The sequence below is a fragment of the Dryobates pubescens genome, chromosome 31 (genome assembly GCF_014839835.1).
Source record: "Dryobates pubescens isolate bDryPub1 chromosome 31, bDryPub1.pri, whole genome shotgun sequence".
NCBI classification, from domain to species: Eukaryota; Metazoa; Chordata; class Aves; order Piciformes; family Picidae; genus Dryobates; species Dryobates pubescens.
In genome coordinates, this window is record NC_071642.1 from 9737024 (window position 1) to 9753062 (window position 16039).

General features: G+C 55.6%; 1 protein-coding gene across 1 annotated transcript; it reads left to right on the forward strand.

The window, feature by feature from the left end:
* The first annotated feature begins 456 nt into the window (after positions 1–456).
* On the forward strand, positions 457–16032 carry SLC18A1 (solute carrier family 18 member A1). The gene is made up of 17 exons (XM_054174927.1): positions 457–512; positions 2935–3047; positions 3282–3642; positions 3981–4039; positions 4301–4384; positions 5231–5323; positions 5791–5880; positions 6661–6704; positions 6859–6919; positions 7054–7149; positions 9644–9722; positions 9815–9866; positions 10654–10717; positions 10818–10937; positions 11880–12013; positions 12277–12401; positions 15978–16032. The coding sequence occupies exons 1-17, from the start codon at positions 457–459 to the stop codon at positions 16030–16032; spliced, it is 1686 nt and encodes a 561-aa protein (XP_054030902.1).
* The last annotated feature ends 7 nt before the right edge of the window (positions 16033–16039 follow it).

Here is a 16039-nt window from a genome sequence, read left to right on the forward strand (position 1 = left end):
AAGGGGTTGAAGCTGAAGGAGTGCAGGGTTAGATGAGAGGTGAGGAAGAAGTTCTTCAGTGTGAGGGTGGTGAGGCTCTGGCACAGGTTGCCCAGGGAGGCTGTGGCTGCCTCCTGCCTGGGGGTGTTCAAGGCCAGGCTGGATGAGCAGCAGAGTCTAGTTGAGAGGTGTCCCTGGGCATGGTGGGGAGGTTGGAGCAGATGATCTCTGAGGTCCCTTCCACCCAGAGCCCAAGGCAGAGCTGAGCAATTCTGAGCTCCCTCAGTAGATGGTAGTGCTGCTCTACTCATCCTCTGCTGACTCCACAGACCTTCAGAAAGTCATTTCCAAACCCAGACATTAAATTGTGAGCTCATGAAATATATGGAAAGGCTTGAGCTTGTGCTCTAATGCCCACCCAGGGAATTCCTTGCTGGGATCTACTCATCTCATGTTATTGGCAATAGTTTCTGGGCCATGCAGGAGCTGGATAAATGGCCTCCATGGCAGATTTACATGCCAGTGGAGAGAAGGTGAATATGTTTAGGATTTATTTTCTTCCTCTGAGGTAAATCCCTGCATCCTGGATGGATGATGGTGTCAGAAATTGTGGGGCAAAGTGTCAGGGGTTTAAGGAAACAGAAATGATGGAAGATGACTCCTGCAGCCCAGCAGGCAGCTGTGTGCTGGGCTGCAGCCAGGGGAGTGTGGGCAGCAGGGTAAGAGAGGAGATTCTGCCCCTTGGCTCTGCTCTGCTGAGACCTCACCTCCAATCCTGCCTCCAGTCCTGGTGTTTCCAGCAGAAGAAGGTCACAGAGCTGTTGGAGGGAGTCCAGAGAAGGTCACAAAGATGATCCAAGGGCTGGAGCAGCTCTGCTATGAGGACAGGCTGAGGGAGCTGGGGGTGTTCAGCCTGCAGAAGAGAAGACTCCAGGGCCACTTGATGTTGCCAGCCTTGCCTCCCAGTGAGGAACCCATTCCATGCCCACCTGCTGATGCAGTCCCAGGTTGGCACACTCAGTGTGCTCAGACCCAGGCAAGAACTGAAGTGCTCAGAGAGAGATAAGGTTGATGAAAGCCTGCAGAGCAGGTGGCCTCTGCTGCAGATAAACACTCCTGGCTCTCTCCTCCCAGTTCCCCCTCTGCCCACCCCTTCACCCTGCTCTGATGCAGAGGGAGCTGCAGGGCTGAATGAATCTTGTCTGAGGTCCCAATTAAATCTCCTGTGCAGAGAACCACTCCTATCTTCTTCTGATAAGGGCTAATCATAAATCCACTGGGAGCAGCAGCTGCAGCCCACACCAGCTCCTGTGCCAGCAGCCAGCTCCTCGCACCAAGATGAGCTCCAGGGTAAGAGTTTGGTTTGTTCTGCTCCACTCACCAGGTCTGCACTGAGCAGGGGATGGGGTTGATGGCTTGAGATGTAAAGGCTGTGGCAGTCTACCTGGTTTTGTTGTCTCTGCTCCCCCATTCTCCCTTTCTCTTGCTGTTATCTGGTATTTACAAGTGCTTGGGGGGGCAGTGGGAAGCCAGCCCTGTCTCCCAGCTCAGGTTAGGTGATGGAGGGTTTGGAATGTTTGCTTTTGTTAATTAAAAACTGCTAAATGTCACTGCCTGGGGTTTGGGGAAGGCAGAGGATGGTTGGAGGGAGCACCACAGAATGATTTGGGCTGGGGGGACCTTAAAGATCATCCAGTCCCACGGCAGGGACACCTCCCCTTAGACCAGGCTGCTCGAGGCCTCATCCAGCTTGGCCTTGAACACCTCCAGGGAAGAGGCATCCAGGACCTCCCTGGGCAACCTGTTCCAGGGTCTCCCTCCCCTCACTATAAAGATTTCAGAAATCTACTGCTGTAAAAGCTCTGAAGGACCCAGCTCCACTCATCTTGCCACTCAGCCTGTGTGGTGCCTCAGAGCTGTGAAGGAGGCAGAGGGCTAAGTGCTTGCTTGCTTGCAAATTGCTGATGGACATTTTTCAGAGGGACTGAGCACCCAATCTTCTCTCAGCCCCTCTGAAGCCCTGATCTTAATCACCTATGTGAGGCTTTTAAGTCCTGTTTCTTGCCAGGACATTTCAATTAGGTCAAATGAAAAGACATGCAAGGTAAATGAATTTCCTTTGAGACCTAATTGACTCTCTGAAGAACAAACATGGAATAAAAGATGCTGAGATTACCACAGATAAGCTACAGGCTTGAGCTGTGCTCTGGGTCTTTGCAAGCAGACTTAAATGATGCCTTACAGCAGGAACAAGATGTCTCAGGAGAGTGGAAATGGGTTAGAGGCACTCCCCAGCTGCAAATTGAAATGCAAGCTTGATCCAGCCATGACCTTTGAGAGCAAAGAGGATGGTCCCAGCTCCCAGGGAACAGCACCCAGCTCCTGCAGGACACAGCACTAAGTGACCTCAGGAGTTGCCTCCTCAAGGGAAAAGTCAAGAGGTCTGTGAGATCCTTATGGGGACAGGCTGGGAGAGTTGGGGCTGTTCAGCCTGGAAAAGGCTCCAGGGAGACCTCAGAGCAACCTTCCAGTACTTGAAGGGTGCTACAGAAGAGCTGAGACTTTTGATGAGTGCTTGTAGGGACAGGAGAGGCAATGGCTTTGAGCTGGAAGAGGGGAGGTTGAGACTGGAGATGAGGAAGGAATTCTTGACAGGGAGGGTGGGGAGACACTGGAACAGGTTGCCCTGGGAGGCTGGGGATGCCCCCTCCCTGGAGGTGTTGAAGGCCAGGCTGGATGAGGCCTTAAGCAAGCTGTGCTGGTGGGAGGTGTCCCTGCCCATGGCAGGGGGTTGGAACTGGATGAGCTTTGAGGCTCCTTCCAACCCAGCCCCGTCCATGAACCCATGAATAACCTGAGGTGCTTTCTTCACAGGTTATAGAAGACCATCAGCCCTGAAGACCAGGAGCCAGCAGGTCCCAAGCTGAGCTCCAGGCTCTCAGCCATGTCCTCAGCTGCTGGACACAGGCCCTGGGCCTGGCTGGCAGCAGGCAGAGCATCCAGGAGGCTGGTGCTGGTGGTGGTCTTCGTGGCACTGCTGCTGGACAACATGCTGCTGACGGTCGTGGGTATGGTGTGAGGCTCTCCCTGCGCCCTTTGGGTGCTGCCTTGGGGCTTAGCTCCTTGGGTGATCTCTGGTTGATGGCAGCAGGGTCCCTGCACGGGGAGAGCCACGGGGAGGGCAGGGTGCTGGCAGCTTGCAGGACATCAGTATCTGGCCAGCACCATTCAGTTCAGGTGTGTGCTGGGCAAGCAAATGGAGTCAGATCACTAATTCAGCCCTTCCTTGCCTTTTCTTCCAGTGCCCATCGTGCCAACCTTCCTATACACCACAGAATACAAAGGCACCAACAGCTCTGCTGCCCCAGCCCAGCCCGAGCTGGCTCCTCCAGCCTCAGAGCCTCCTCCTTTCTCCTTCCTGTTCTCCTATTCTGACACCACCACAGTGACTGCCTCGGGCTCCACAAGCACTGTGGGCTTGGGGAACAGGACAGACAGCAGCCCCCCAGCACAGCCAGCCCCCAGCAGCCCCCCAGCACCGAGCAGCTGCTTGGAGGGTGAGGAGTTCCTGGCCGAGGAGAACGCCCGTGTGGGGCTGCTGTTTGCCTCCAAGGCTCTGGTGCAGCTGGTGGTCAACCCAGCCGTGGGGCTCCTGACCAACAGGTAGGTCAGAGACACCTGGGTGAGCCCTTGAGGGCCAGGCAGCTCCTGCCTGCTGATGAAATCAGAGAATGGTGAGGCTTTGAGGGCATCATTGAGGCCACCCTCCCCCTGCCAGAGCAGGGTGGCTCAGGGCAGGGCACACAGCAACACATCCAGGTGGCTTTGGAAGCTCTCCAAAGTAGGAGACTCCACAACCTCTCTGGGCAGCCTGCTCCAGACCTCCAGCACCCTCACAGTAAAGTTTCTCCCCATGCTGAGGTGGAGCTTCCAGCAAGAGCAGCTCTCAGGCTGGAAGGAGGGCTCCTCCCTGAGCTGGTGCCTGTGTTCTGCCTCTGCAGGATAGGATACCACATCCCCATGTTCATCGGCTTCACCATCATGTTCCTCTCCACTCTCAGTGAGTATTGCCCTTCTGCCTGCCCTTCATAGCCAGCAGCACAGCTCAAGGTATTTTGTGCTGGGCTCTGCTGCTGTCTCCACGCAGGAGGAGAGACAGCAGAGCAACCAGGCTCAGAAACCAGTAACAAGCAAGAATGAGTGGCCCCCAGCTCCTTCCAGCGGCCAAACTGCTGCAAGCTGAGGCTGCTTTTACCCTCTGCAGGGTCTGGATGCTCAGGCCACAGTCCTGCCTGATGTCATCTCTCTCCTTCCTCTGCAGTGTTTGCCTTCTCAGGCACCTACACCCTGCTCTTCATCGCCAGAGCCCTCCAAGGCATCGGCTCCTCCTTCTCATCAGTTGCAGGTAAATGCTTTAGCTACAGAACCACAGCTCAGATTGCAGTGGCTTGGAAGGAACCCCCAAAGGGCATCTTCTCCAACCCCCCTGCACTCAGCAGGGACACCTCCAACTAAAGCAGGCTGCCCAGGGCCACACTGAGTCTCATCTTGAATGTCTCCAGGGACAGGGCCTCAACCACATCCCTGGGCAGCCTGTCCCAGTGCCTCCCAACCCCCACTGTGCAGAACTTCCTCCTGGTGTCCAACCTAAATCTGCCCTGCTCCAGCTTCAAACCATTGCCCCTCCTCATATCCCCACAGGCCCTTCTGAACAGCCCCTCCCCAGCCTTCCTGTAGGGCCTTTCAGTGCACCCTAGTCCCTGTGCTGGCTGCCCTGATGCTTAGCCATTATCCCAGTAAAGATCAGCAGCACAAACACACTGAGAGCCTTCCTCAGCTTCAAACTCCTCCTCCTCGCTGCTCCTGCCCAGCTGGTGCAGGCAGAACCTGCTGGCAAGCAGATAAATCCCCTCCTAAGCCACAGGATGCTTCCAGAGAGCAGCCTGGTGGAATACAGAATTAACCAGGTTGTAAAAGACCTTTGAGATCATCAAGTCCAACCTACCACCCAGCACCATCTGCTCACCAAACCACAGCACCAAGGGCCTCAGCCAGGCTCCTCCTGAACACCTCCAGGGATGGGGACTCCACCACCTCCCTGGGCAGCACATCCCAGTGGCCAATCTCTCTTGCTGGGAAGAACTTCTTCCTAACATCCAGCCTGAACCTCCCCTGGAGCAGCTTCAGACTGTGTCCCCTTGCCCTGGCAGCAGCCAGCCTCAGGTGGCCTCTGCCTTCCCTCTGCTGCCAGGGCTGGGCATGCTGGCCAGCGCCTACACCGACGACTTCGAGAGGGGCAGCGCCATGGGCATCGCTCTGGGAGGCCTGGCCTTGGGTGTGCTGAGTAAGGAAAGGAGCAGTGACAGCAGCAGCAGCTCCAGAGCTCTGCTGGCCACCACCTGCCTGGCTGTGCCCCTGCCCTGGGGGCACCCCATGGGCACGGCCTCCTTCCCCTCCTTCCCCTCCTTCCCCTCCTTCCCCTCCTTCCCCTCCTTCCCCTCCTTCCCCTCCTTCCCCTCCTTCCCCTCCTTCCCCTCCTTCCCCTCCTTCCCCTCCTTCCCCTCCTTCCCCTCCTTCCCCTCCTTCCCCTCCTTCCCCTCCTTCCCCTCCTTCCCCTCCTTCCCCTCCTTCCCCTCCTTCCCCTCCTTCCCCTCCTTCCCCTCCTTCCCCTCCTTCCCCTCCTTCCCCTCCTTCCCCTCCTCACCACCTCCACCAAACAGCTGGTGGGGGGTTCAGAGCCCCCCAGGCTGGCAGGAGGGCGTGCTGGGGGCAGTGGCACTGCCAGTCTCTGGCACAGCTTCTCCCTTGCAGTTGGGGCCCCTTTTGGAAGTGTGATGTACGAATTCGTGGGCAAATCATCTCCCTTCCTGGTCCTGGCATTCCTTGCCCTCTTGGATGGAGGTAAGAGGCCAAAGGGTTGAATCCTTCCTTCAGCAGGCCAGGCAGGAATGAAGACTTTGCCCTCACCCAGGGTGATCCTCCTCCTTTCCCTGAGAGAGCCCTCGGAGTGGCACAGCAGAGTTCCAGGCAGCAGCAAAGTGTTTTGTTTTGTAGTGGGAAGTATTAAGCTAATTAAATGATAGCCACAGCTTCCATCTTTGCCTAGCTGTAATGCAAGATATCTGTAGTGAAGCATGTAAGAGCTTGGGGGAACTGAAATGTGGGCCCCAGCCACAGCAAACTTCCTCTCTTCCTTTAATCCTACTCTTTTTTTTCCCCCACATTCAATTCCTGCCATGCTCTGCTTGTGGCTCCCCAGCAGGCAGCCTGATGGAGATCATTTGCATATCTGACTGCTTCATGGCTTGACAGAACACTTCCAGCACATGAAACTCCAGGGAGTTTGGCTGCTCACTCCCATGGGAGCAGGGCTGGCAGCCACCTCTCCCCCAGCTCACTGCAGCAGTGTCCCCAAACACAGACAGAATCATAGAATCAATAAGGTTGGAAAAGACCTCAGAGATCATCAAGTCCAACCTGTCACCCAACACCTCAGGACTAAACCATGGCTTCAAGTGCCACATCCAATCCCTTACTGAACACCTCAAGATACTGCATCCCATGGTGGGGGGGGTCTCTGCCTACCAGAGGGGTCAGGCTGAAGGAAAAGCCAAAGGGAAATGTGGATTGGAAGGATGCTGTCTCCAGAAATGAGCTAAAAAGGCAGTGCTTTCTTCCCAGCTTTGCAGCTCTGCATACTGCAGCCCTCCAAGATCTGCCCCGAGGTGAGTACAGACCCCTGGGCACACCTCAGCTGGTGCCCAGGGCCGTCACCAAGGTGGCTTCCCCAGGCTGCAGAGCTGTGCCAGCTCCAAGCTGAGGATGGGGGTGATGCAGACACAGCTCTCAGCCAGCCCCAACCCCTTTGGCATCCCACAGAGCTCCAAGGGCACACCAGTGTCCACCCTGCTGCGAGACCCCTACATCCTGATCGCTGCAGGTAAGGCAGGGCGCCGGCAGGCAGCACGCTCCCCTCCGGGCACTTCCCTCTCCTGATCGAAGAGACTCCCTCACTGCCTGCTTTGAAACAGCCAGAAGCCAAGTGGCTAAACCAGAGCCTTTTCTCCCCATCAGGAGCCCTCTGCTTCTCCAACATGGGGGTGGCCATGCTGGAGCCCACCTTGCCCATCTGGATGATGCAAACGATGTGCTCCCCTAAATGGCAGCTGGGTGAGTGCTGGGCTTTGCGGCCTCCCCCCAGCCCTGAGCAGCTGCTGGCTGTAGTTCAGCTAGGACTGGGCCTTGCTTTGGCACTGGGAGGTGGGTTGAAAATGCTCAGAGGCCTGGCAGCCCTGCCCTGTGAAGGAAGGCTGAGAGAGTTGTGTTTGTGCAGCCTGGAGAAGAGAAGGCTCAGAGAAGACCTTACTGGCATGGAGCAGGACATAAAGGGAGGCTGCCAGGAGGATGGAGGCTTCCTTCTTACAAGGAGGCAAAGACAAGGGGTGATGGGGACAAGTTACTGCTGGGGAGAGTCCCACTGGGCTCCAGTAGAAAATATTTCTCCATGAGCACAGTCAGACACTGGAATCATCTCCCAAGGGAAGCAGTGGATTGCCCTGCACTGGGCAGCTCAGCTTGCCAGGGTGCTAGGCCAGCTCACTGCAGCTCCACTACCACTTAGACAGCTTGGAGCAGGCAACCCTTGGGGTCCCTTCCAGCCTGGCAGCCTGGGATTTATTTTTTTTTGGTTTTATGTCACTCAAGAAAAAGAAATGTCCTCAGGCAGCCAGAGAGATCCCAGGCTGCTCCCCTTTCATAGCTGGAGATGTCCTCCGTGCTGGCTGCACAATGTCTTGGCCTCCATTACTGGAGGCTTTGCAGCCTCCCCCCACCAGCAGTGGGGGTGGAGGGAAGGCTGCTTTGTGCAGAGGGAGCCTGCTGGATCCTGTCCTCTGCAGGGCAGGCAATGGGCTCGTGCTGGGCTGAAATGGTGGCAGCCAGATGGGTACTGCAGAGGCAGCTGTGAGCAGCACAGGGCCCTGCAGAGGGTCCCAGGCAGGACAGGATGCTACGTGCTCATTACCAGCTGCCTGGGAAATGGGATCTGCAGATAACAGCAGCCTGTGTTTGCTGCACAAGGAAAAACCCAGAGCTCATCAAACCCAACTGGCTGAGAATCCACCCCAGGGGGTGCCCCAGGTGACACTCAGAGCCCAAATTGAATTGCAGCCTGGGAGCAGGAGGCTCTAGAGAGCTCCTAATTGAGTTACCCCCTGGTCAGGCAGCAGCTCCCATCCTGATAAGAGCTCATGAGCAGGGCACTGAGAGGGTGGATGAGGGCAGAGCAGCATCCCAAAGGCTCGTGGTGGTGGGGAGAAGGCACAGTGTAGCTGCCTGGAAAGGACAAGTGTCACAGGCTGAGGAAAGCACTCAGGGCTGCCCCTGTCACCACTGAACTCCAGGGGAACCTTTGAGGTGACCCAGAGGGCAGCAGGCATCTAAGAAATCCCCAGATGCAGTCCCTAGATTTTTCAGGTACAGATCACAGCCGGAAGGGACCCTCAAAGCTCATCTTGTCCAACCCCCCTGCACTCAGCAGGGACACCACCAACTAGGTCAGGCTGCCCAGGGCCACAGTAAGTCTGATCTCGGATGTCTCCACGGATGTGGCTTCAGATTTGAGAGCAGTTTGGGTTTACCACCCAGCTCAGCTGCAAAGCCACCCAGCTCACAAGCTGTGATCACCTCAAGGCCCTTCTCTACTGGCTTGAGCTTGCCCACCCCCAGAATTCTGGAACAAATCCAAAGGAAGGCTTGGACTAAAGCTGGAGGATTACCCATGTTGTGTAGCTGTGAAAGAGAGGCAAGAAAACGAACCATAAATCAGAGTGTTCCAAGAAGGAAGCTGCCTCAGTGCCACGCAGCTAGCAGTTGTGTTTACATCAAACAAAGAGCATATTAAAAACAAACAGCTGGGAGAACAGCAAACACTGCAAGTATTGAACCTGGGCTACAGACTGAGCCCCAGGCTTGCCCCTGGCACACTGAGTTCATTCCTCTTTGTTTAGAATCACAGAACGTTAGGGGTTGGAAGCCACCTCTGGAGATCATCCAATCCAAGCCCCCTGCCAGGGCAGGGCACCCAGGAACGCATCCAGATGGGGCTTGGAAGGCTCCACACAAGGAGACTCCACAGCTTCTGTGGGCAGCCTGCTCCAGGCCTCCAGCACCCTCACACCAAAGCAGCTTTGCCTTGTGTTGAGGTGGAACTTCCTGGGTTCCAGTTTGTGTCCAGTGCCTCTCATCCTGTCACAGGTCCCTGCTGCAATGGGCCTGGCTCCTTCTTCCTGAGCCCTACCCCTCAGATACTTATAGACATGAATAAGATCCCCTCCCAGGCTTCTCTCCTCCAGGCTAGGCAGCCCTAGGTCTCAGCCTTTCCTCATCACACAGATGTTCCAGTCCCTTCAGCATCCTTTTAGCCGCCATTGGACTCTCTCCAGCAGTTCCCTGTCCCTCTTGAACTGGGGAGCCCAAAACTGGACCAAATACTTCTGCTGCAGCCTCACCAGGACAGTGCAGAGGGGCAGGAGAACCTCTCTTGACCTGCTGGCCACATTCCACTCACCCCAGGGCACACTGCTGTCCCATGGACAACTTATTGTTCACCAGCACTCCGAGATCCTTCTCCATGGAGCTGGAACTCTTTTCCTCTCTCTCTCAGGGATGGCCTTCCTCCCTGCCAGCATCTCCTACCTCATTGGCACCAACCTCTTTGGGATCCTGGCTAACAAAATGGGTCGGTAAGTGGGATTCCAGCTCACCCCAGTCCTGTGCTTGCAGCTGCTGGTGCTGTGCACCCTCAGAACCTCTGCTAACTGCAGCCCCCTTGCAGGTGGCTGTGCTCCCTCATTGGCATGGCTGTGGTGGGGATCAGCCTCCTCTGTGTGAGTAGCACCAGACAACATCTCCAACAGCCTGAGCATGAAGGGCTCTGCTCTGCTTTGGTGGGGGGGGGGTGTGTGGGGGGTTTCTTGCTGCTGCTTCTTCCTGCACCAGCAGGGAGAAATGGGTTTTGTTCCCTGGGATGGGTCTCACTTGCAGGAACAAGGCTGAAGCCCAGAGGCACTTTGCTGCCTTCAAAAGCCAGCAGCAAGGGTGGGCAAGGGGTGTGGGGCAAGAGAAGATACTGAAGCCATGAGCATAGAATCAGAGAACTGCTTAAGATGGAAGACCTTTAGGATTAAAGTCCAACCACTAATTCAGCACTGCCAGGTCACCACATGTCCCTCAGCACCACATCTACACAACTTTTAAACCTCTCCAGGGATGGTGACTCCACCACCTCCCTGGGCAGCCTGGGCCAGGCCTTGACAACCCTTTCAGGAAACATTTTTCTCCAAATACCCAACCTAAACCTCCTCTGGCACAACCTGAGGCCATTTCCTCTTGTCTCACTTGTTACTTAGGAGAGGAGACCAACCCCCACCTGCCTCATCTCAGGGAGTTTTAGAGAGCAAGAAGGTCAGAGAATCACAGAATGGTTTGGGTTGGAAGGGACCTTCCTGTAGGAGAATCAGCAGGGGCAGAGTGGGTGGCAGCAGTGGAATGGAGTTAAGGGCCTGGCAGTAGGTGCTCAGTGGGCTGCAGTTGTGCACAGATCTGTGTTACACCTCCACACCTCACACAGCTCCTCTGACCTCATCCATGCACTCCCAATCTCTCCTCTCCAAGGTGCCTCTGGCCAAAACCATTTCTGGGCTGATCGGTCCCAACGCTGGCCTTGGCTTTGCCATAGGTAAGCTGCCAGGGGCCAGGCTGAGCACAGCTCAAAAGCAGCTCTCACCACTGCCCTGGGAGGAGCTGATGACTGACCAGGGGCTTCTTGCTTTGGGCAGGGATGGTGGACTCCTCGATGATGCCTATCATGGGGTACCTGGTGGACCTTCGCCACGCCTCTGTCTATGGCAATGTCTATGCCATAGCTGACATTGCCTTCTGCATGGGCTTTGCCATAGGTATGGCACTGCCTGCCTTCTGCATGGCACTGCCTGCCTTCTGCATGGGCTTTGCCATAGGTATGGCACTGCCTGCCTTCTGCATGGCACTGCCTGCCTTCTGCATGGGCTTTGCCATAGGTATGGCACTGCCTGCCTTCTGCATGGCACTGCCTGCCTTCTGCATGGGCTTTGCCATAGGTATGGCACTGCCTGCCTTCTGCATGGCACTGCCTGCCTTCTGCATGGGCTTTGCCATAGGTATGGCACTGCCAGCCTTCTGCATGGGCTTTGCCATAGGTATGGCACTGCCAGCCTTCTGCATGGCACTGCCAGCCTTCTGCATGGCACTGCCTGCCTTCTGCATGGGCTTTGCCATAGGTATGGCACTGCCTGCCTTCTGCATGGCACTGCCTGCCTTCTGCATGGGCTTTGCCATAGGTATGGCACTGCCTGCCTTCTGCATGGGCTTTGCCATAGGTATGGCACTGCCAGCCTTCTGCATGGCACTGCCAGCCTTCTGCATGGCACTGCCTGCCTTCTGCATGGGCTTTGCCATAGGTATGGCACTGCCAGCCTTCTGCATGGCACTGCCTGCCTTCTGCATGGGCTTTGCCGTAGGTATGGCACTGCCTGCCTTCTGCATGGGCTTTGCCATAGGTATGGGACTACCTTCTGCATTGTATGGAGCTTCTCCATAGGCATGGGATTGCCTTCTGCATGGCCTTTGCCACAGGTATGGAGGAGCTCCTACCTGTGGCATGATGTCCTCAGTGTGTGTCTCCCCCCTGCCTGTGGCATGATGTCCTCAGTGTGTGTCTCTCTCACTCTGTCACTCCCTCTCCTCCACCCAGCAGCCACTGCAAGCAACCAGCACCGTGCCTGCAGCCCAGAACCCCTCCAAAGTGGAAGAGCAGCTTCTTCTCTCTGTCACCTGAGCCTTTCTGAATCTTCCATCTGCAGGCCCCTCCACAGGTGGTGCAGTTGTACGAGCTGTTGGCTTTCCCTGGCTGATGGTCAGCATTGGAGTCATCAACATTGCTTACGCTCCTCTCTGCTGGTACCTGCGCAGCCCTCCTGCTAAGGAGGAGAAGATTGTGAGTTCCTTTATTCCCTGGGGGGTTGACAATCCAAGCATCTCAAAACAGATGTGCCAGGGATTATCTCTTCCAAAAAGGGACAGAAAATTCAGACAGTAAAAGCAGGAAGGCTTAGGGCTGTCACCCTTCCCTTAACTCCCAGCTGCTCTTCCCCAGGCAGAAGTTGTTGGCTTTCTCTGGAAGCAGTAATCCTCTCATTAACTATGCAAATTGATCACCATCTCTATTCTAAAGCAAAGTTTCTCCTCTCCTTTCCCCAGGCAATCCTAAGCCAGGAGTGCCCCATGCAAACCAAAAGCTACACCAGCCAGAAGCCCCTGCGTGAGCTCCCTCTCGCCGCCGGCAGTGCTGTGGGGGCAGAGAGGGTGGAACAGCCCAGGCAAGGGTGTGTGCCCCCCCTGGAAGCCAGGGGATGCTTACAGAACATGCAGTAGCACCCCAAGAACATCCCAGCCTCTCCCAGGGCTTGCAGAGACAGGATGCACACAGGCTCTATGGCTGACCTGCTCCATGCAAGCCACAGCAGGCAGTAAGAGGCCCAGGATCTGGAGGCTCTCTCCGTTTAGCTAAGCCTCTCCTTCACTGCCTGGCTTACAGGCGAGTTACCCAAACCCACTGCTTGTGAGTACAGTTACAAAGGTGAGGAGAACCACATCATAGAATGGCCCAGGTTGGAAGGAACCTCAGAGATCATCTCTTCCACTCTCCACACCATGGGCAAGGACACCTCTCCACTAGACTCAGCTGCTCAAGGCCTCATCCCGCCTGGCCTTGAATACCCCCTGGGAGGAGGCATCCACAACCTCCCTGGGCAGCCTGTGCCAGAGTCTCACCACCCTCACACTGTTCCTCACCTTCCATCTAACCCTGCTCTGCCTCAGCTTCAAACCATTCCCCCTTGTCCTGTCTCTAGACACCCTCAGGAAGTCTCTCTGCAGCCTTCTTGGAGGATCCCTTCAGTGTTGGAAGGCAGCTCTAAGGTCCTGCCAGGGTCTGCTCTTCTCCAGCCTGAACACCTCCAGCTCCCTCAGCCTGTCCCCACAGCAGAGCTGCTCCAGCCCTTGGATCATCTTTGTGGCCTCCTCTGGGCTCAACCTGTCTTGGGCACAGCCTCACCATGCAGCAGGGGCCACCATCCACACCTCTCCCAGATGAATCCATTTGTTAGCTCAGTTAAAGCTCTTGAAAGGGAAGCACTGGAGAAAACAAACTCAGCAGCATCAGCTTTGGGAGGTTTCCTTCTGCAGAGCTCTGCTACTGTCCCCAGCATGAAAGCTTCCTGCAGCAGCAGGGCTTCAGCCATCTGTGTCACTGCCAGGCCATCAATAAAGGTGTCAGCATGCTGCTGGTGTGCTCCATGCTCCTCAGAGGACAGCTAACAACAAGCACTGGCTGCTGGCTAGGGGAAGCTTTATCTGTTGTGCTATTTATGGGCTACTGAGGGCTGCTCTGTGTCCCTGCCACCAGCCATTAAATCAGACACTGGGAGAACTCTAAGAAATCGAGGTAGAAATGGGGCTGAAAGCAGGTTTAGAGTCTCAGACACAGACTCAGCCACCAGAGGTCAGGAGCTTCCTCCCAGGGAAGCCCTGGCCAGGCCATAGCTGGAGTACTAGGTCCAGGTCTGGGCTCTCCAGTTCAAGGCCAGGGACTGGCTGAAGAGGGTACAGAAAAGGGCTACAAAGATGTTGAGAGGGACTGGAACATGAGGAAGGGCTAAGAGAACTGGGGCTTTTTAGCCTGGAGAAGACTGAGGGGGACACGTCTGAAACTCTTCAAGGGAGGCTGGGGCCAGGCTCTGTTCAGTGCTGCTTAGTGACAGGACAAGGGGCAATGGGCACAAACCTGAACATAATGATGAGGAGAAACCTCTTTCATTTAAGGGCAATGAAGGCCTGGTGCAGGCTGCCCAGAGAGGTGGTGGAGTCTCCATCTCTGGAGTCATTCCCAGCTAACCTGGATGTGCTCCTGTGTAACCCACTCTAGGTGACCCTGCCTTGGCTGGGGGTTTGGAGTGGATGATCTCCAGAGGTCCCCTCCAACCCCACCACCCTGTGATCCTCTGATCACTTGTGGTTGTAAGAGACTAAGACAGCATTTTAAACCCTGCCCCTGGGCTGAACTGGGGTAATGTAATCAGCTGTGTTTGTGATCCCAACCCATCGGGAGCAGAAGCACCACCGATGCATTTTAAGAGCCCTTTGGCGAGTTCCTGGCCCCAGGTTTAGATCAGAGAGCAGCTGCACCGGTAACAAGAATTGCTGAGCATAATGGGCTGTAAAACTTGCAGCCAAGAGAGAGTGAAGTCACAGAGGTACCAAATACATTGTGGAGACATCAGAGAAATTCCTCTGATCTCATTTTTCAACTCTTTTGGCAGAGAAGCCTCAAACTTGACACTTTTCTCTGGCTCCTCTGCTGGCAGCTTCTCTAACCAACTCCTTTCTGCCTCCAACGAGCAGTTGGGTAAGGCACAGCCCTTGCCCTTGCCAGACAGCAGAGATGATTCACTGCTCTGCAGCCCCCAGCAGCACAGTGCAGATGCTTTTGCCAGCGGGCAAACGGGAGGACAACGACAATCCATCAGGATTTGGGACCATATGACTCATCACCAAGGGTCATCAACGACTCTTGTCAGGCAGTCCCCCAGCCGGGCCGGGCCCGTTGCCCCCCCTTGCTTTGCACCACCTGAGCCGAAATGATTCTTTCTGAGGCTTGACTGGAAATGACTAATGCTGAGCCTGCTCTCCCAAAGTGGTTATTTTTATCCTCCACCTGTTTCCCTGCTTTGCCAAGAACAAAAGGGGGAAAAAAAATCACCCCACAAAACAACAACAAAAAAGGCTGTTTGCTTTGTGTGATGGAAGGAAGAAAAGTGAGCCTTCCTGTTTGGGGGAACTTATTCACACCTCCACAGCACAGCTCCCAAACATTAATGGTAGTCCTGTCTGCGTGCTGGTTGCTCTGGAAACTCACCTCCTGGCAGCACAGAATGGTTTTGGTTGGCAAAGCCCTTCCATATCAGCCAGTCCATCCATTCCCCAACCCTACTACAACCATCAGCACCACATCTCTGCAGCTCTGAAACTCCTCCAGGGATGGGGATTAAACCACCTCCCTGGTCAGCTTGTTCCAGCTTTGAGAAACTTTTCAGCAAAGAAGTTTCTTTTAATGTCCAACCTAAACCTCCCCAGGGGCAACTTGAGGTCATTTGCTCTCATCCTATCTCTTGTTACTAGGCAGAAAAGACCAACCCCTACCTGACTTCAACCTCCTTTCAGTGGTGGGTGAGGTGCCTGGGGAGAGCTGGCTGGTGAGGAATCCACCTTGCTGGGGCCAGAGACTCCTCTGTCTTCATGATGCAAGTCCAGAGAGGGGCATTAAAGCTGGTGAAGGGTCTGGAGAAGTCTTGTGAGGAACAGCTGGGGGAACTGGGGCTGTCCAGTCTGCAGAAAAGGAGGCTGAAGGGAGACCTCATTGCTCTCTACAACTCTCTGAAAGGAGGTTGGAGCCAGGTGAGGGTTGGTCCCTTCTCTCACCGAACAAGTGATAGGACAAGAGGAAACAGCCTTAAATTGCCCCAGGGCAGGTTCAGGTTGGTCATGAGGAACAATTCCTTTCCCTTGAGGGCTGTCAAGGTCTGGCCCAGGCTGCCCAAGGCAGTGCTGGAGTCTCTGGAGGGGTTTCAAAGCGGTAGAGATGTGGTGCTGAGGGCCATGGTGTGGTGGCGCCCTGGCTAACGGTTGGCCTCCATGATCTCAGAGGGCTCTCCCAATCCAACCCATCCTATGGTTCTGAGCCTTTAGGGCTCGCACTGCGGGTAGGCCGCCGCTGGGTGAGGCGAGCCGGGCCTGCGATTAATGGCCCAGCGCTCAGACCCAAACCAAAGCAAACCGCTCGGTGTGGCGCTCGGCTGCGCGCAGCCACTAAAGGCCTCTCTGTGAGGGACTGCCCCCCGCAGAAGCAGCGCGGCCGCCATGACAGCCCGGCCCGGCCGCGGCCTTCACTTCCGGTGACGCCGCT